The sequence below is a fragment of the Pseudorca crassidens genome, chromosome 7 (genome assembly GCF_039906515.1).
Source record: "Pseudorca crassidens isolate mPseCra1 chromosome 7, mPseCra1.hap1, whole genome shotgun sequence".
NCBI lineage: Eukaryota > Metazoa > Chordata > Mammalia > Artiodactyla > Delphinidae > Pseudorca > Pseudorca crassidens.
In genome coordinates this window covers 24,299,160-24,319,715 of record NC_090302.1, presented here as the reverse complement: position 1 = coordinate 24,319,715, position 20,556 = coordinate 24,299,160, and the positions used below count along the sequence as shown (strand labels likewise).

General features: G+C 36.0%; 1 protein-coding gene across 4 annotated transcripts in view; it reads right to left on the bottom strand.

The window, feature by feature from the left end:
• Positions 1-20,556, bottom strand: part of TMEM245 (transmembrane protein 245) — a 104,181-nt gene that overhangs the window by 53,834 nt on the left and 29,791 nt on the right. For 3 of the 4 annotated variants that reach the window (XM_067743717.1, XM_067743715.1, XM_067743714.1), the window contains exons 7-9: positions 18,395-18,418; positions 13,240-13,344; positions 1,667-1,749 (exon numbers count right to left, since the gene is read on the bottom strand). In XM_067743717.1, coding sequence (XP_067599818.1) covers positions 1,667-1,749; positions 13,240-13,344; positions 18,395-18,418 — 212 coding nt within the window. The remainder of the gene's footprint in view (positions 1-1,666; positions 1,750-13,239; positions 13,345-18,394; positions 18,419-20,556) is intronic. The other variant, XM_067743716.1, reaches the window with a different exon arrangement.

The following is a 20,556-nucleotide window of genomic DNA, read 5'->3' as shown; positions in this document are numbered from 1 at the left end:
TACCATAAACACCTCAAACTCATCAGGTAAAAAGTAAGTGAATTAGTTTTCCCACCATATCTGCTTCTCTGTTTCCTATCTTGGTGAATCCACCATTATCCACTAAGTTCCAAAGCTTGAAACATTAGAGTCACGCTAGGTTTCGTTTTCCTATAGCCAATTAATCACCAACTGACCCCCTTAAGATCTTACAAATCTGTCTGTCCTGTTCACTCCACAACAACGGTCCACAATTAAAGAGCTTTACTGCCTCTCACCTAGTTTTACCCTAGCTTTTAACTGGTCTAAGAGGCTCAAGTCTTGGAACACCTTCCACCTTTTCTCCACAGCACAGAGGGAGACTGTTACAGAATAAAATCTGATCAATGTTACTTCTTATATCCTTCACTAAGACAATGAACATACCTATCACTCTCAGAAGTTTCCCTGCGCCCCTCTGTACTCCCTCCCTGGAACTCACCCCTATCCACACACAGCCACTGATCTATCTGTCACTAGATTAGTGTTTTCTAGAACTTAACATAAATGGACTCATATCATATAGACTCTCTTCTGCTTGACTTCTTTCATTCACCATAATTATTCTGAGATTCACCCACGTTGCCGCATGAACTGACAGTTCATTTTTGTTTAATGCTAAGTACTATTCCCTTGAATGGATATACTACAGTTTGTAACTAATCAGACATATTGAGAACAAGCACTGAGTATGCTCTGGGTAATAGGAGATAAGTGGGTAGAAATATAACAGAAATCCTTCTGAGAATATTTAAATATGATTCTAAACCAAGTTCAAGGAATGTCCTATGAAGGTTTTATATAAAGAAATAAAGTCAAGTCAAAGGAAAAAACCAAGTTAAATCTCAATTTATAATCTTAAAACTGGCAGAGTATTTCCTAAAATAAATTAGTGACCACCCTGGCGTTAGTAAAAAAGGTCATGTAATTTGTCATCAAGTTCAATTAGGTGAACAGCATAGTCCAGCTGAACACTCTCCACAAAGACATAAAAACCCTCTCACAGAAGCCAAATTAAACAAGTACACAAAGAGATCCTCTAAGACAGGGGTTAGCAGATTTCTTCTGTAAAGGGCCAGAATGTAAACAAATACTTTAGGCTTTTCGGAACATATAATCTGTATCACAACTACTCAATTCTGTCTGCCTTTGTAGCCCTAAAACAGCTACAGACAACATGTAAATGAATGGGTATAGGTTGTTCCAATAAATCTCTATAAGAACAGGTGGCTGGATTTGGCCCTGAGCCACAGTTTGCAACCCTGCCGCAAAAACGATACAATATGGGAACACTGCTGACTGTGCCATGGGGGACTGTCACAAATTCCTTAGCCTTTGATCCTGCATCCTCATCTGTGAAATGGGGATAATCTCTTCAACCTACTGAGGAACACATAACACAATGTAGGTGAAAGCTTAGTTAAGTCACAAACACATGGAAAACTGTGAATCTCAATTCAAATATACGAACTCCCCCCTCCCCACCATCCCATTACATGCTATTCTTATGCAAAAATGACTACATTCATCAAAGCCTTGGCAAATTCTTTTCTCTTCCAAGGTAACTGTATCAATGAAGATCATTTCATGCAAACAGACATAGAACCTTGGCCAACCATCTCTATTTTTGTCAAAACAACATTCTTACTTTGCCCACTCAGGGTGATTTGCTAGAGTTTCATTAATCAAATTGCTTGTGACTTCAATCATGTGTACACTCTCTTGATGTACCTGTATTATGGATAAGAAGAGAAAAGAATCTCAATAAAAATTAAACCCAATTTAACATTTATTTTCTACACTATTATTGGAACAATGCTTTTAGAGTCAAGTAATTATACATCTTAGTTTCAATTAACTTAGAGCCCTCCACTGAATAGCCGCTATCCATAATGTCCTAGGACACAAACTATGGGAAATAAATTGTGCAGAACAGCTCCTTATCTTCAAGCTCAACAATGGGGGGAGAAATGTAAATAGATACAAATACTTCCAAATATATACAACATAAATATATAGATATATTTAGTTCACATAAGTGTATGTGTGTATAGTGTATGTATGTGTGTGTGTATATATATATGCAATATCAACACTACATGGGCTTTAGAATTATAAGGCAATGTGAGACATACAGGGAAATAATCAACCGCGTAAGGTTTGTGAGTAAAGTAACCCAAGTGAAAATGAATCTCAGAATTTATCCCCTAAAAATGAGGGGGATAAAAAAGGAGAAGCCAATGTCAAGGAACATGTTCTATATGATTTTACTATTTTTAAAAGTATTAAATGGAGATTGGTTCAAGATGGTGGAGTAGAAGGACGTGCACTCACTCCCTCTTGTGAGAGCACTGGAATCACAGCTAACTGTTGAACAATCATCGACAGGAAGACAATGGAACTCACCAAAAAAGATACCCCACATCCAAAGACAAAGGAGAAGCCGCAATGAGATGGTAGGAGGGGCAGAATCACAATAAAATCAAATCCCATAACCACTGGGTGGGTGACTCACAAACTGGAGAACAATTATACCACAGAAGTCCACCCACCAGAGTGAAGGTTCTTCACCCCATGTCAAGATTCCCAACCTGAGGGTCCAGCAACAGAAGGAGGAATTCCCAGAGAACCAGACTTTGAAGGCTACCGGGATTTGATTGCAGGATTTGGAAAGGACTGGGGGAAACAGAGACTCCACTCTTGGAAGGTACACACAAAGTAGTGTGCTCATCAGGATCCAGGGGAAAGCACAGTGGCCCCATAGAAGACTGAACCAGACCTATCTGCTAGTGTTGGAGGGTCTCTTGCAGAGGCAGGGGGCGGCTGTGGCTCACTAAGGGGACAAGGACACTGGTAGCAGAAGCTCTGGGAAGTACTCCTTGGTGTGAGCCCTCCCAGAGTCTGCCATTGGCCCCACCAAAGAGCCCGGTAGGCTCCAGTGCTGGGTCGCCTCAGGCCAAACAACCAACAGGGAGGGAACCCAACCCCACCCATGAGCAGACAATCAGATTAAAGTTTTACTCAGCTCTGCCTGCCAGTGCAACACCCAGCTCTATCCACCACCACTCCCTCCCATCATGAAGCTTGCACAAGCCTCTTAGATAACCTCATCCACCAGAGGGAAGACAGTAGAAGCAAGAACTACAATCCTGCAGCCTGTGGAACGAAAACCACAATCACAGGAAGATAGACAAAATGAAAAGGCAGAGGACTATGTACCAGATGAAGGAACAAGATAAAACCACAGAAAAACAACTAAATGAAGTGGAAATAGGCAACCTTTCAGAAAAAGAACACAGAATAATGATAGTGAAGATGATTCAGGACCTTGGAAACAGAATGGAGGCAAAGATCGAGAAGATGCAAGAAACGTTTAACAAGGACCTAGAAGAATTAAAGAACAAACAGAGATGAACAACACAATAACTGAAATGAAAAATACACTAGAAAGAATCAATAGCAGAATAACTGAGGCAGAAGAATGGACCTGGAAGACAGAATGATGGAATTCACTGCCACGGAACAGAATAAAGGAAAAAGAATGAAAAGAAATGAAGACAGCCTAAGAGACCTCTGGGACAACATTAAACGCAACAACGTTTGCATTATAGGGGTCCCAGAAGGAGAAGAGAGAGAGAAAGGTCCAGAGAAAATATCTGAAGCGATTATAGTTGAAAACTTCCCTAAGGTGGGAAAGGAAATAGCCACCCAAGTCCAGGAAGTGCAGACAGTCCCAGGCAGGATAAACCCAAGGAGAAACACGCTGAGACACAGAGTAATCAAACTGACAAAAATTAAATACAAAGAAAAATTATTAAAAGCAACAAGGGAAAAATGACAAATAACATACAAGGGAACTCCCATATGCTTAACAGCTGATTTCTCAGCAGAAACTCTACAAGCCAGAAGGGAGTGGCACAATATACTTAGGGTGATGAAAGGGAAAAAACTACAGCCAAGATTACTCTACCTAGCAAGGATCTCATTCAGATTTGACGGAGAAATCAAAAGCTTTACAGACAAGCAAAAGCTAAGAGAATTCAGCACCACCAAACCAGCTTTACAACAAATGCTAAAGGAACTGCTCTTACTGGGAAACACAAGAGAAGAAAAGGACCTACAAAAACAAACCCAAAACAATTAAGAAAATGGTAATAGGAACATACATATCAATAATTACCTTAAATGTAAATGGATTAAATGCTTCAACCAAAAGACACAGGCTTGCTGAATGGATACAAAAACAAGATCCATATACATGCTGTCTACAAGAGACCCACTTCAGACCTAGGGACACATACAGACTGAAAGTGAGGGGATGGAAGAAGATATTCCATGCAAATGGAAATCAGAAGAAAGCTGGAGTAGCAATACTCATGTCAGATAACATAGACATTAAAATAAAGAATGTTACAAGAGATAAGGAAGGAAACTGCATAATGGTCAAAGGACCAATCCAAGAAGAAGATAAAACAATTATAAATATATCTGCACCCAACATAGGAGCACCTCAGTACATAAGGCAAGTGCTAACAGCTATAAAAGAGGAAATCAACAGTAACACAATAATAGTGGGGGACTTTAACACCTCCTTTAACTTACACCAATGGACAGATCATCCAAACAGAAAATTAATAAGGAAACACAAGCTTTAAATGACACAACAGATCAGACAGATTTAATTGATATTTATAGGACATGCCATCCAAAAACAGCAGATTACACTTTTTTCTCAACTGCACACGGAACATTCTCCAGGACAGATCATATCTTGGGCCACAAATCAAGTCTCGGTAAATTTAAGACAATTGAAATCATAACAAGCAACTTTTCGACCACAATGCTGAGATTAGAAATCAATTACAGGGATAAAAACGTAAAAAACACACACACATGGAGGCTAAACAATACGTTACTAGATAACCAAGAGATCACTGAAGAAATCAAAGAGGAAATCAAAACATACCTAGAAACAAATGACAATGAAAACAGGACGATCCAAAATTTATGGGATGCAGCAAAAGCAGTTCTAAGAGGGAAGTTTATAGCAATACAATCCTACCTCAAGAAACAAGAAAAATTTCAAATAAACAATCTAACCTTACATCTAGAGGAACTAGAGAAAGAAGAACAAACAAAACCCAAAGTTAGCAGAAGGAAAGAAATCATAAAGATCAGAGCAGAAATAAATGAAATAGAAACAAAGAAAACAATAGCAAAGATCAATAAAACTAAAAGCTAGTTCTTTGAAAACAAAATTGATAAACCTTTAGCCAGACTCACCAAGAAAAAGAGGGAGAGGACTCAAATCAATAAAATTAGAAATGAAAAAGGAGAAGTTACAATGGACACCACAGAAATACAAAGCATCATTAAGAGACTTCTATAAGCAACTCTATGCCAATAAAATGGAAAACCCGGAAGAAATGAATAAATTCTGAGAAAGGTATAACCTTCCAAGACTGAAGCAGGAAATAACAGAAAATATGAACAGACCAATCACAAGTAATGAAATTGAAATTGTGATTAAAAATCTTCCAACAAACAAAAGCCCAGGACCAGATGGCTTCACAGGTGAATTCTATCAATTAACACCCATCCTTCTCAAACTCTTCCAAAAATTGCAGAGGAAGGAACACTCCCAAACTCATTCTATGAGGCCACCATAACCCTGATACCAAAACCAGACAAAGATACCATAAAAAAAAAAGGAAAATTACAGACCACTATCACTGATGAATATAGATGCAAGAATCCTCAACAAAATACTAGCAAACAGAATCCAACAACGCATTAAAACGATCATACACCATGATCAAGTAGGATTTATCCCAGGGATGCAAGGATTCTTCAATATATGCAAATCAATAAATGTGGTACACCATATTATCAAATTGAAGGATAAAGACCTTCAATCATCTCAATAGATGCAGAAAAAGCTTTTGACAAAATTCAATACACATTTATAATAAAAACTCACCAGAAAGTGGGCATAGAGGGAACCTACCTCAACATAACAAAAGCCATATATGACAAACCCACAGTAAACATCACTCTCAATGATGAAAAATGGAAATCATTTCCTCTAAGATCAGGAACAAGACAAGGATGTCCACTCTCACCACTATTATTTAACGTAGTTCTGGAAGTCCTAGCCACAGCAATCAGAGAAGAAAAAGAAATAAAAGGAATACAAATTGGAAGAGTAAAACTGTCACTGTTTGCAGATGACATGATACTATACATAAAGAATCCTAAAGATGCTACCAGAAAACTACTAGAGCTAATCAATGAATTTGGTAAAGTTGCAGGATATAAAATTAATACACAGAAATCTCTTGCATTCCTATACACTAACAATGAAAGATCAGAGAGAAATTAAGGAAACAATCCAATTCACCATCACAACAAAAAGAATAAAATACCTAGGAATAAACCTACCTAAGGAAGTAAAAGACCTGTACTCAGAAAACTATAAGACACTGATGAAAGAAATCAAAGGTGACACAAATAGATGGAGAGATATACCATGTTCTTGGATTAGAAGAAGCAACACTGTGAAAATGACTCTACTACCCAAAGCAATCTACAGATTCAATGCAATCCCTATCAAATTACCAATGGCATGTTTTAGAGAACTAGAACAAAAAAATCTTAAAATTTGTATGGAGACATAAATGACCCTGAATAGCCAAAGCAATCTTGAGAAAGAAACACGGAGCTGGAGGAATCAGACCCCCTGACTTCAGACTATACTCCAAAGTTACAGTAATCAAGACAATATGGTAACTGGCACAAAAACAGAAATATAGATCAATGGAACAGCATAGAAAGCCCAGCGATAAACCCACACACCTACAGTCAACTAATCTATGACAAAGGAGGCAAGGATATACAATGGAAAAAACACAGTCTCTTCAACAGGTGGCACTGGGAAAACTGGACAGCTACATGTAAAAGAATGAAATTAGAACATTCCCTAACACCATACACAAAAATAAACTCAAAATGGATTAAAGACCTAAATGTAAGACCGGACACTATAAAACTCAGAGGAAAACATAGGAAAAACATGCTTTGACATAAATCACAGCAAGATCTTTTTTGACTCACCTCCTAGAGTAATGGAAATAAAACCAAAAATAAACAAATGGGACCTAATGAAACTTAAAAGCTTTTGCACAGCAAAGGAAACTATAAACAAGATGAAAAGACAACCCCTCAGAATGGGAGAAAATATTTGCAAACGAATCAATGGACAAAGGATTAATCTCCAAAATATACAAACAGCTCATGCAGCTCAATATTAAAAAAAAAAACAAACCCAGTCAAAAAAATGGGCAGAAGATCTAAATAGACATTTCTCCAAAGAAGACATACAGATGGTAAAGAGGCACTTGAAAAGCTGCTCAACATCACTAATTATTAGAGAAATGCCAATCAAAACTACAATGAGGTATCACCTCACACTGGTTAGAATGGGCATCATCAGAAAATCTACAAACAACAAATGCTGGAGAGGATGTGGAGAAAAGGGAACCCTCCTGCACTGTTGGTGGGAATGTAAATTGATACAGCCACTATGGAGAACAGTATGGAGTTTCCTTAAAAAACTAAAAATAGAACTACCATATGACCCAGAAATCCCACTACTGGGCATATACCAAGAGAAAACCATAATTCAAAAAGACACATACACCCCAATGTTCACTGCAGCACTATTTACAATAGCCAGGTCTTGGAAGCAACCTAAATGCCCACTGACAGACGAATGGATAAAGAAGATGTGGTACATATATACAATGGAATGTTACTCAGTCATAAAAGGGAATGAAATTGGGTCATTTGCAGAGATGTGGATGGACCTAGGGACTGTCATACAGAGTGAAGTAAGTCAGAAAGAGAAAAACAAATATCGTATATTAACACATATATGTGGAATCTAGAAAAATGGTAAAGATGAACCGGTTTGCAAGGCAGAAATAGAGACACAGATGTAGAGAACAAATGTATGGACACCAAGTGGGGAAGGTGGCGGGGCGGGGGGATGAATTGGGAGATAGGGATTCACATATATACACTAATATGTATAAAATAACTAATAAGAACCTGCTGTATAAGAAAATAAAGTAAAATTGAAAAATAAATAAATGTATTAAATGTATTGAGCACATGGTTGATCTTGGTCAGTATTCCATGTTTACTTGAAAAGAACATGATTCTGCTCTTGTCAATTAGGTCAAATACCTTGACAATGTTTTTCAATGTTTTATATCCTTACAAATTTTATATCTACTTATTCTGTCAACTATTCCAAGAAGAGTATTAATGAATCCCCAACTATAATCATTGATTTACCTATTTTTCCTTTTAATTCTGAACATTTTGCTTCATGTATTTTATTTTTTAAGATTTTTTTTTTTTTTTTTTTTTGGGCTGCACCAGGTCTTTAGTTGCAGCACGTGGGATCTTTTGAGGTATGCGGACTTCTTAGTTGCAGCATGCGAACTCTTAGTTACGGCATGCATGCGGGATCTAGTTCCTTGACCAGGGTTTGAAGCTGGGCCCCCTGCAATGGAAGCACAAAGTTTTACCCACTGGACCACACGGGAAGTCCCTGCTTCATGTGTTTTAGAGCTCTAGTGTTAGAACACACATTTGTAATTTTTTTATCTTACTGCAGTATTAACTTATCATTATGAAAAGTCCTCATTTGTCTCCAGTAATATTTGTTTTAACTACATTGTTTGATATTAATATAATCACTCCACATCTCTTATGTTTACAGTTTGCTTCGTATATATTTTTTCATCCTTTTACTATCAATCTTTTTGGTTCTGAATTTAAAGTATATCACTTATAGATACCATTTAGTTGGAACTTGCTTTTTCGTATCCAGTCTGAAAATCTGCCTTTTGTTTAGTTGCCTCATATTTAATATAAGCACTGATATGACTGGACACAGATCTGCCATTTTGCTATCTGCTATCTGTCCCATCTCTACTATTCCTCTTTTATTGCCTTCTTTTGTGGTAAGCAATTATTTTTTTAGTATACTGTTTTATTTCCCCTAAAATTTGCATTATGTAGTAGTTGCTGTTTATCTTAACCTTATCATACCTTTAATTTATCACAAGTTATTTCAAGTTAGTATTGACTTACTTCCAGTAAAATATCTATAGGAAATTCATACCAGTTTAGTTCCATTTCCCAGTCCTCTGCTTTATGCTACGGTTATACATACGTAACTTATCTACATATACTATAAACTCTACAATAGTGTTATAATTTTTCTTTAAATACGCACATGTTGTCCAAACAAACTGAAGAAGAGGGAAGAATATAACTTTTATATATACTTATATATTTACCAAGTGCTCTTCATTTCTCCCTTTGGATAGAGTTATTTTTAGAGTAATTTCTCTTCAGTCTGAGGGAACTCCTTTAGCATTTCTTATAGTGCAGGTCTCTTTATTAACAAATTCTCAGTTTCACTTTATCTAGAAACGTTTTTATCTTGCCTTTACTTTTAAAGAATTGTTTCACTGATTATAAAATCCTTAGTTGACCACTTCTTTTTTCCCCAAGACTTTGAACATGTCATTCCAATGCCTCCTCGGATTCACTGTTTATTATGAGAATTAACTCATTGTTTTGTTGTTCTCCAGTGTGTGATGTGTAATTTTTCTCTGGCTTCCTTCAAGATTCTTTCTCTCTCTGTTTGGCTTTTAGTAGCTTGACTATGATGTTTCTAGGTGTGATTTTTTGTTTCTGTGTATTTATTCTACTCAAGGTTTGTCAGGCTTCTTGGATCTGTTAATGCTTTTCATGAAACTTGGGAAGTTTTTGACCATTATTTCTTCAAGTATTTTTCAACTTTTTTTTTCTTCTCACTTTCTCAGATTCCAATTACGTGTCTGTTAGGTTCTAACAGAAACGTTGATATTGTCCCACAGATCTCTGAGGCTCCAATATTTTTAAAATTTTTGTTCTTCCGATTGTATGCTTCTACTGATCTTTCTTCAAATTCACTAGTTTCCTTTTTCTGGATTGCAAATCTGCTGTTGAGCCTATCTAGTGATTTTTCGTTTGTTATTGTTCTTTTCAGTTTCAGTTCAGTCTAGGATTTCTATTTGGTTCTGTTTTATAGTCTCCATTTCTCTGTTGAGTCTGCATTTGCTTACTCATTATTAGCATACTTTCCTTTAATTCTTTGAACATATTTACAATAGCAGCTTTGAATTCTTTGTCTGCTAAATCCAACATGTGGACCACTTAAGTGTCTAATTCTTTGGGTTTTTTTCCCCTTGAGTCACATTTTTCTGTTTCTTTGTATGTCTAGTAATTTTTGGTTAAAAATTGGATGTAAAAAAATGAGTTGTAGGGACTTCCCTGGTAGTGCAGTGGTTAAGACTCCGTGCTCCCAATGCAGGGGACCCAGGTTCAATCCCTGGTCAGGGAACTAGATCTCACATGCATGCCACAACTAAGAGTTCACATGCCACAACTAAGGAGCCCACTGGCCGCAACAAAGGAGTTCACCTGCTGCAACTAAGGAGCCCACATGCCACAACTAAGAAGCGCGCCTGCTGCAACTAAGACATGGTGCAGTCAAATAAATAAATGAAATACATTTTTTAAAAAATGTGTTGTAGCAACTCTGGATTATGTTCTATACCTCTGAAAGCTGTTATTTTGTTTTAGTAAGCAAATAACTTATCTGTAATCAAACTGCGAAGTCTGTCTTCCCTGTCATTAATGTCTCTGCTCAATGTCTTTTATTTTTTGAAAAGCCTAAGGGTTTCCCCTAGATCTGAATAGCTTAACAGACAGCAAATAATTTTGGCAGAAGTTATGCTCAGACACTTCACACTAGGAAGCTTCATCCTCTGCAGCCTGAGATGTGTGAGAGTTGAGAAATACAATCAAAGGCACAACAAATTTGCAAACCTCCCAGGTTTTCAATATTCACAGGACTCCTTGAGGTCTCACATATACCAGTCTAGAATGTGTGATTTATTAATCTCAGCCCTTCTATGGCTCTCTTGCTTCCAGAATCTCCCCCCTTTAATTCACAGCTTCTCTGTTGCCAGCCCCAAACCAAATCCACCACCTCCCATAAGAAAAACTGCAGGTTTTTGCTGCTCACACCAGGCAGATGAAGATAGGGAACTCCAAGCAAGAAAGCCACAAACTACGTGTTTTTACCAGATGTGGTAGCAGTTTTTCATGAGCAAATACTCCTCAAATTATTGCCTAACTGGTCATTTTCCAATGCCCTGATATGGTGTTTATAGTCATTTTTATACCATTTTATTCTTGCTTTAGGTAGAAAGGAATTACCTGACATCCTCACCCTGCTATTACCCCAAGATATATCAGGAAAATGGAGGCAAAAAGGATTTTCTGACAGACTGGCTGTGGATATAAGAGAAAAAAAGTAGTCAAGAATGACCCTGAGGCTTTTCACCTGAGCAAACAGAATGAAGCTGTCACTTACCAAAATGGGAAGACTGTGAGAGAACAGACAAGCAAGGGAGGTCTGGAATTCAGTTTTGACATGTTACATCTGAGATGTCTATTAGACATTCAAACGGATACTGTCGTGGTGTTTTAGAGAATTATCCTTTTATTGGTTGGGAGAATGAACTAGATAACCAGTAAATTTCCTTCAAAAGCTCAGTTTGCATGAGTTCTAGACCACAATGAAGTGGTTCAGTAATACTTGTTATGAAAGTTCAGGGAAGCAAAAGCTCACTGAAGCATGGGATGAACAAAGAAAAAGAACTTGAAAGATGAACAATTGAGATGGGCAGGCAAGAAGACCCTACTCAAAGGGATGAAGAAGGGAGAGTGGAACAGAAGAAGAGAGAGGAAAAAGAGAAAAACGGAAAACGGAAGACCATACTGGTGAAAGATTTCTCTAAGAACTAGGAACTCGTGCAGTGGCAGGTTTAGGTGAAATATGACAAAAACAAAGAAAGGTCTCTAAACAAGGCTGCAGAGTCTAAATAAGTGACTATACACGATTAAAATCTAAAGAACAGATAAAAACTGCATTGAAACTGAAACAGGTACAGAGAGAGCAGGTTGATAAGATCAGGGAATACTGAAGCTAAGAATGACTGAGAAATAGGACTGGCAAGTAGAAAGTCAAATAGCAGGAAACAGTGTAATCCTTTAGTAAATTGCTGCATATTAGATTATCTACTGATAACAGGTACTACCATATCTCTACAGCGCTACAGGAAAATTTTTCATATCCATGATTTCATGTAAGCTTCACAATTCCTGGAAAACATATAAAAATCTGGGATGCAGAGTTGAGTAGAGTCAATATAAAGATTTAAATAGATTATAAAAGTTTTTTAAATAGTCCATAAGATACAACACTACAGAGAAAATTTTAGCTGCACTTTGGAGAATGATTTTCTTTGATGAAAGAGGGGTGATATGGACTAAATTTTTGTATCCTCCCGAAATTCATATGTTGAAATCCTAACAAGCAATGTGAGGTAGGGCCTTTGGGAAGTAATTAGGTCATGAGAGTGGAGCTCTCATGATGGGATTAGTGCCCTTATAAGAAGAGACACATGTTCTTTCTCCCCACCATGTGAGGACACAAGGAGAAAACAGCCATGTATAAACCAGGAAGAGGACCTTTACCAAGAACTTGACCATGCTGGCACCTTCATTTGGGACTTCCAGCCTCCAGAACTGTGAGAAATGCCAGTTGTTTAAGGCACTCAGTCTATGGTTTTCTGTTACAGCAATGCAAACTAAGAAGGGGGAGAGGAAATGCAAGCTGGAAGGATCTGGAAAGCGAGAAATATCCTAATGGTAAATCAGCAGAAAAACCAATGAGACATGAAGGAAAGGAATTGAATTCTGATCTAGGAAACAGGATCTACACTAGAAGTCATGAGATCAGATCATAGTTCTCCTATTGACAGAAGAAGCCACTTTTTCCTCAGTATCTTAATTTTTCATCTGCATTTACCTCAGAGGAATTTTATGAAATAAATAAAAATGCACATTAAAAAATATATTAGGCAAATTCATGGCAAAACTAGTAATACAAAAATCATAAATACTTTAACTGTTATACATACTTATAAGCAAAGTAATATTTCCCATGCCTGCATCTGCTAGCTTCTTACCTACATGACAAATTCTAACAATTAAGAGTTTATTAATGATAACAGTATTGTTGTACTCTACCTTTGCAGTCAGGAGTAGGGCTAAAAGAAGGGTTCCTATCACTAACAAAAATATGATGAAAATGCTAATTATTTTGTCTAACATCTTCTCCAGCCAGATGATCATCTGCACAGAAACGAAAAAGAGAATTAGTTATCTTTCAAACACAACTTAATAAAAACACATATGTATTCAAACATCATGAAGACAAGATATTCAGCATTGCAAAGCAAACTATGGCATAATGATTAAAGCAGGGAAAGCTTTAAACCACTTTAGAAAGTTAAGTAACAATATTAATTACAATTGTTGTTTACAGAAAGAGTTTATTATTGTCATATCTAAGAAAAGGCAGTCAGTTTGAATGTAAACAGTATCTATGCTTGGATTCTCATACTGTGGTATATTTACCTTTCAAATTATAATTTACAATCTGATAAAAATTCTAAACAAAATAATGACAATCCATTAGTGACCTCAAATCTCATGAAATTTTACTGTCAATTAGCAAATATAGATGACTTTAGAAAAAGTATGACTCTTACAGTACAGGTATGTCCTGAATTATACAGATAAAATAGGAGCAAATTAAAATGGGAATTGCATTCAAACTATTTTTTCCGTTTAATGTCACTAGGGTTATAAAAGCAGTAAGAATAAAATCTAATGTTAAGGTAATAATAAATACTAATTCAGAATAATAGTTACCCTGGGGGCAAAACGGTTGGGAAGTGGATGCACAAGCAGGGAGGGGCACACAATAGGCTTCAACTGCATAGGTAATATTTTGTCATGCTGGAAGATAGGCATGTGGGTGCTCTTCTTATTTCTTTATATTTGAAATATTTCATAATAAAGTACTTTCAAACATCTGATATTCCACTTGACATTTCTATTCTTTTTAAAACATAAGCTTTATGACAAATTGTAAATGACTGTAAATAAAGAATAATCATTAAAGTAATGGTTATTCCTTAATCAATAATTAAAATTATGCTTTCCCTAAATGCTACTTGACGTTCTATTTTGAGTATAACTCCTCTCATCTTTCACAATCACAAATAATCCTACATTTATAAAAATTTTTGTTTTGAGATTATATAATTCTGATAGATTTCTAGAATTCCTGCCATGCCAAGCTACCATTTAACATTTCAAAAATACAATCAGACTGACGACTGAAATACCACATTGCACCCCTCAGCTCCAACATGAGCATTGCTGAATAAGTTACTCTTAATTTAAATATGAATTATGTTCTCCAAACAGTGAGTTAAACATCCAAGAGCAAAAAAATGGTGGTTAAAACAACATGCCTTCTAAAACATTTTCCACTCAGTGATTGTAAGCTTGCATCTCCTTATCTTTCATGAAGTACACTGTCATTAAGAGATCAATGCTACAGTGAACTCAAAGATAAAAAGTGCATCTTTTATCTTGGCAATTACAGCTTCAAACAGAAGAGTTAATTTTCAGTGCATGCTACCAAAGCATCAAAGACAATGCAGAGATTAAAAAAAGTAATAACAGGTTTCTAAGATATGGAAGGTCAGAGGTCATATTTTGAATGTAAGTTCTAAAACCAATGAAACTGAAAAGTTTCACAATCAGAAACTAACTCTACATCTAGCTCTTGATACAGTTTCCTGAGGAAAGAGCTAGTGCTGTATTACTCTTCTTTTTATCTCCAAAACCTAACAGTGTATGGCATGTGGTAAAAGCTCAGTTAATACATATTTGACTAGGCAAGATAAATAAAATAATTTCAGAATTAAGACCGGATTTGTATTCACAAGTTATAATTTCTGAAAATAACTTAGGAGCCTCAATTTTTTTTAGAAAAGTCATATCCTGAAATATGTTAACATAAAAGATATTTTATTTGGAAAGTATGAATATCTAAATTTATGTCTGGGTATTTTTAACATATAAAATGTGGAATATTCACAGACACGTTATATATAACAACATTACAAAAGTCAAATTTTGTTTTTAAGCCAGGGTAGAATTTTCCTATCACAAGCCTTATACCTAAGGCTTGGAATAAGAGGCACCTAAATAAAGATTTATTTTCAAGAGATAATACTGAGGGTTAGATGTTTCATTTAAAATTTAAAATACAGCAGACCTTGTTTTATTCTCCTCATTTCCAATTTACTGTGCTTTGCAGATAATGTGTTGTTTTTTTTTTTTTACAAAGTGAAGGTTTGAGGCAACCTACATCGAGCAAGTCTATTGGCAACATTTTTTCCAAAAGCATTTGCTTATTCTGTGTCTCTGTATCACATTTTGGTAATTCACCCAATATTTCAAACTTTAATTATGGTATTTGCCATGGTGATTTGTGATCAATGATCTTTGATGTTACTACTACAACTCACTGAAGGCTTAGATGATAGCATTTTTTAGCAATAAAGTATTTTTAATTAAAGTTTACAGTTTTTAGACATAATGCTACTACACACTTAATAGACTACAGTATAGTGTAAACAAATTTTATATGCACTGGGATCCCAAAGAAAATCATGTGACTTGCTTTATTTGCAATATTCGCTTTACTGGGGTAGTCTGGAATGCACCCCGCAATATCTCTGTAAATCAAGTCATTTAAGATGTTCAATACATAAGCAAAAAAGTTGGGGCGGGGAGGGGGGTCTATTCACATTACAGCCAGCTAAGATATAAGGTGAGAAAACACGAAAAAGACAGCAAAAGCGAAAGAGAGCACAAAGAGTGGGAAAGAGAGACAGGAAAGACTTAAAAATGTGAAGAACTAAGGACCAATCAAGAGGAAACAAAATGGATAGAAAACTTATGGAGGAAAACAACTCCCTGAAAGAGTGAATGGAACAAGACTCATAAGGAAACAGCAACTGATAGACACAGAAAGAGAAACATGGTCAGAGGAAGCAAGGGGGAAGGGGAAGAGGAAGGAGGAGAGAATTCGTAAAGAAATGCCAGTGGCTCTGTCCCATGAGGGTCATCCTGTTCTGTGGTCCGCTTTGGGCAAAGGGAATAACACCACCTGTCAAACCCTGCCCTGCTCGTGGAAATTGCACAGTTGTCTAGTAACTTTCCCAGCCTTCCACACCAAGAGAAATTATTTCAGATTTTAAACTTTATTTTCTAAAAGTGGAAGGGGAGTAATTTTAAAACAACATTCTTAATGTTTCAAGTATAAATGAAGGGCAAGCATTTTTTTTTTTAATGTAGCAATGTCAGTAAATTTATAGTTATACCAAAAGACACTCTGAAACTGACTGGCCCTATTTATCAAACTATGAAGGAAGTGTCATTCCACTACTGAGTTTTCTATTTCGTTATTCTGGACCTGGAGGTTTTTATTTTGCTTTGTTTTTTTTTTAACCAAATTCTAGTAGTCTTAGTGCAAATAATAAATACTAAGAAAGAAAACAAGTCTTAAGAAACAGTTACATTTCAATTAATCATAGACGCGTCTCTCACCCTCACTTCTCTTGAATTACTCTCTACTTCACTCCACTTGAACTTGGAATACCAATACCCAATGCTGCAAATTTTCTGACCCTGGATGAAATGTAACAAAACAGACCTCAACTTATTTACATGCTTTCCTCAGAACTTAAAGCAGTTACTCCTACTCTACACCAATGCTTTACCTACACTACATGGAATCACCAAAGAAAAGGAAAAAGTTACCTGATCTCTTAGGAATCTTTTAAAACTCACAACTAGTCAGCTATGAACTAGCTAACCTAACTCATTTAGTCACCAAAGGTTAAATCAGATTGAATCTAATGACTTTATTTTTTTTCTAAAGTCTGTATTGAATTTGTTACAATATTCCTTCTGGTTTATCTTCTGGTTTTTTGGTCATGAGGCATGTGGGATCTTAGCTCCCCAACCAGGGATCGAACCCACACCCCCTGCATTGGAAGGCAAAGTCTCAACCACTGGACCGCCAGGGAAGTCCCTGAACCTAATGACTTTAAATCTCCTTTCTCTCATCTCTAGAGGACAATTTCATTTCAATATACACAAACTGGGAAAATACATAAAATCACCTACTTTAATCAAAGTAAGAAAATGTAACATATTTGCAGCACTATCATTTGCCAAGGATTGAACTCATTTACTCATACCAGGTTTTTAGACAGTGGAGGTATACATAGCCATTTGTGTATGTGTGTTTGTGTGTTTGTGTGTGTGCAGTGGTGGTGGTATGTGTGTGTATTTATTTATTTCACACACTGCTTATTTTCAATCCAATGTTTAAAAGCATAAGCATTGTCAAGAGTCCCCCCTTTCTTGTTTCAACAGAAAGAATGAAACCCTAATCTTTACACCCAAGAGTCACATTTTGATCTATTTCCAAGAGGTACCACATCTTTCTTAAGGCCTGCTATATTTTCACTGATGATTTTTAAGGCCTTATTGTGTTTAAAGACAATACACATGAATGATGTCATCTTTTGCTATCTGCCCTAGGGATCTAATGATATTAAGTCAGAACTACTGTATGTGGACAATATATCAGAGATACAGCACTCCTAATATATCTGCATTAGCCTTTATTGAAGTTATTGAAAATTCCATGCTGATCATGTGAGTCATTGACCACAGATACCTCACACTTTGGGAAATACATAAAATTAGATATCATAGGCCATGACTACAATCTTTTTTAAGATAAAAATAAAATTCTGGAATACTAGTTATTAAAAAGGACAACATATAACATTACCAGCCAAGAGAATCAGACAAATATTTCACAAATTTATATTTTTTAAAAATTACTGTGTTATTTATAGAAAAAGTAGCCATAACGAGTTCTCTTTCCTTTTTAGTAACTTCTGCCTAATGTGCTCTCACACAACAAAGGAGATTAGAGTATCAGACTGGGTCACATTATAGAGCTAAAAAGGAATGTAAATCACAGTGAACAAAAGGACTACAAGACAGAACTTACACACACTTGGGCAAGGAGATATCATCCACATCCTAAATAAATAGCTTTGAGTTTTTAGCAAATTGTACTGTGACGATATTAATGCTTCATGACCTTCCATAGCTTATAATTAGAACTTTAAAAACAAAAACTTAGTTTGACATGTGGACAGAAACAGGGTGAGAACGGAGATTTGGGGGGAAGTTACAGAATTCAATAGCAAAAACCAAAATCCAGGTGTTTGTTTACCTTCTTATTTAGCCAGTGCCAGAGCTTGAGGATAGGGGGGGTAAGGTGAGAGAGAGAAGATAAGAACAGGGGCATATCATTAGAGAATACAGTAATAGCATGAAAAGGAAAGAAAAGAAAATCATTGAGAGCATGAGGAGGAAATTATCTCAGACAAAGGAAAAACTGGAAAAAAAAATTGTAATGCATTAACAAAGTTTTTAAATCAAGTGAATGTAGCAGTCCTTTAAGATACACGATTGAAATGATGATAACCACAAGCTTTGTTGGCAATTCAATAATTAAAAATACATAAAAATAACTTGAATGCTTATAGGCTTGAACTTTCACACCAAATTCCAAAGATCAAAGTGATAATTAAGATTTTTCACATATCATGCACCAAAAGGATTTTCAGTCCCTGTATAAACTAATTTATGTTCATAAACTACATTTTCATTGAACTTTGTAGTTATAGCTTTATAATACTACTTATTTCACATTTCCTAGAGTAAAACATTTCAGTGCTCATTTGGAACAGTGAACACCTGGCGAAAAAGCAGACATATCTAAGATTCTGATCAGATTTGGTGCATTTCCTTCCATTTCCAATTTTTTAGGCACACATTTTTCTACCATATATAATATCCTTTTTTTCACATCAACATTATGTCATCTACACCTCACAATATTTAGCACTATAATAACTCATGCTGATTAGTGGATACATAATCTAAAAATCAGCAAACATAAGATTTAAGGCATTATTAGTGACATAAAAAGCATAAAAACTAAGATGCATAATTTCATCAGAGTAACTAAATGCTCCTTGCAGAGTTTTCCCTAAAGTACACTCAATACATGTTTAGACACATACTTAAAACAATCTCCTGTATGTGGATCATTTCAAAAACACTGGTCCAATCAATTGCAATTAAACAGAAAAACAGATTTATTCCCCAAAGCAGGAGCCCACATACATTATTATACTACACAGAACATAATTTTGACATCAATTATAATTAAATATTCAGTGTGAGAGAGCCATTTATTCTGGTATGTATTACATATAACAGAAGATGCTAGTTTTATTCATTTTACTGTCTCTCTTCCTTAAGAAGGACAGATTGACATATAAATTAGAATAAAAATGAAAAATTTTTACAAGGCTACTCCATAACAAATACTTTTTGACACCCCTGGAACTTCAACTGACACAACTGTAGAGTTTTCCTAAACGAAGGGCTCCAAATACAAGTACACGGGAACACTGAGAAGGGGATTCAGTTTCTATCCCATCCGATAGTGCTAAGACAAAGAAATTAATTGAAGTAAGAGTTACCCTCTTTAAACAGTTTGAAGTGATAAATCTGCTCTAATAAGATAAAGCTTCACCTTAATCAGGGAGATGTGATAAATATGTTGAAATTTGTGAGAAGTTTTAGCTTCTTTCTTATTTAAAAAATTGAAAAAAATTAATAAGAACACAATAGGCAAATTACAAAAGAAAAATATAAACAGCCAATAAGCAAATAAAAGGATGGTCAACCTAATTTTTATTTTTAAAATTTTCAAATTAAAACAACACTGAGATACTTCGCTTTACAAAACTAAAATGGACTTTTTGTTACACTATAACATCCAGTGTTGGCAAGAGCTCAAGGAAATGGGCATTCTCACATGTTGCAGTGGTGGGAATTGAAACTGGCAAACTTTCTGGAAGACCATCAGGCAATATGTAAGAAATGTATCCCCTGCATCTCCTTCGACTTCCTCCCCACTCACATGAACTCCAGTTACTGTTCTCATCTATATCTACATTTGTTTCAACTAACAGTGTTTCTCAACCGTAAGTCATGGATGGACCTGTTAAAGGAAGCAGTCACTAGCCCTGTGATGACGTCCAGGTTGCACAGCGTGGCACATAAAAAGGCCTTCGTGATCCAGTCTCACCTGACCCTCCAGCCTTGCCTCCCACTAATTACCATTTCACATATCCCAGCCATTGCCATTTTCCTGGTGTTCCCTAAGAACTCATGCTATGGGAGTCTCTGTGCCCTTGCACTGCTCCATCCACCTGCTCTTTTTGCCATGTCTACCTAATAAACTCCTGCTTGTGCTTCAAAATTTGCTCTGGCATCACCTCTGCTGCAAAACCTCCCCTCTCCCACCGCTCTCCGACA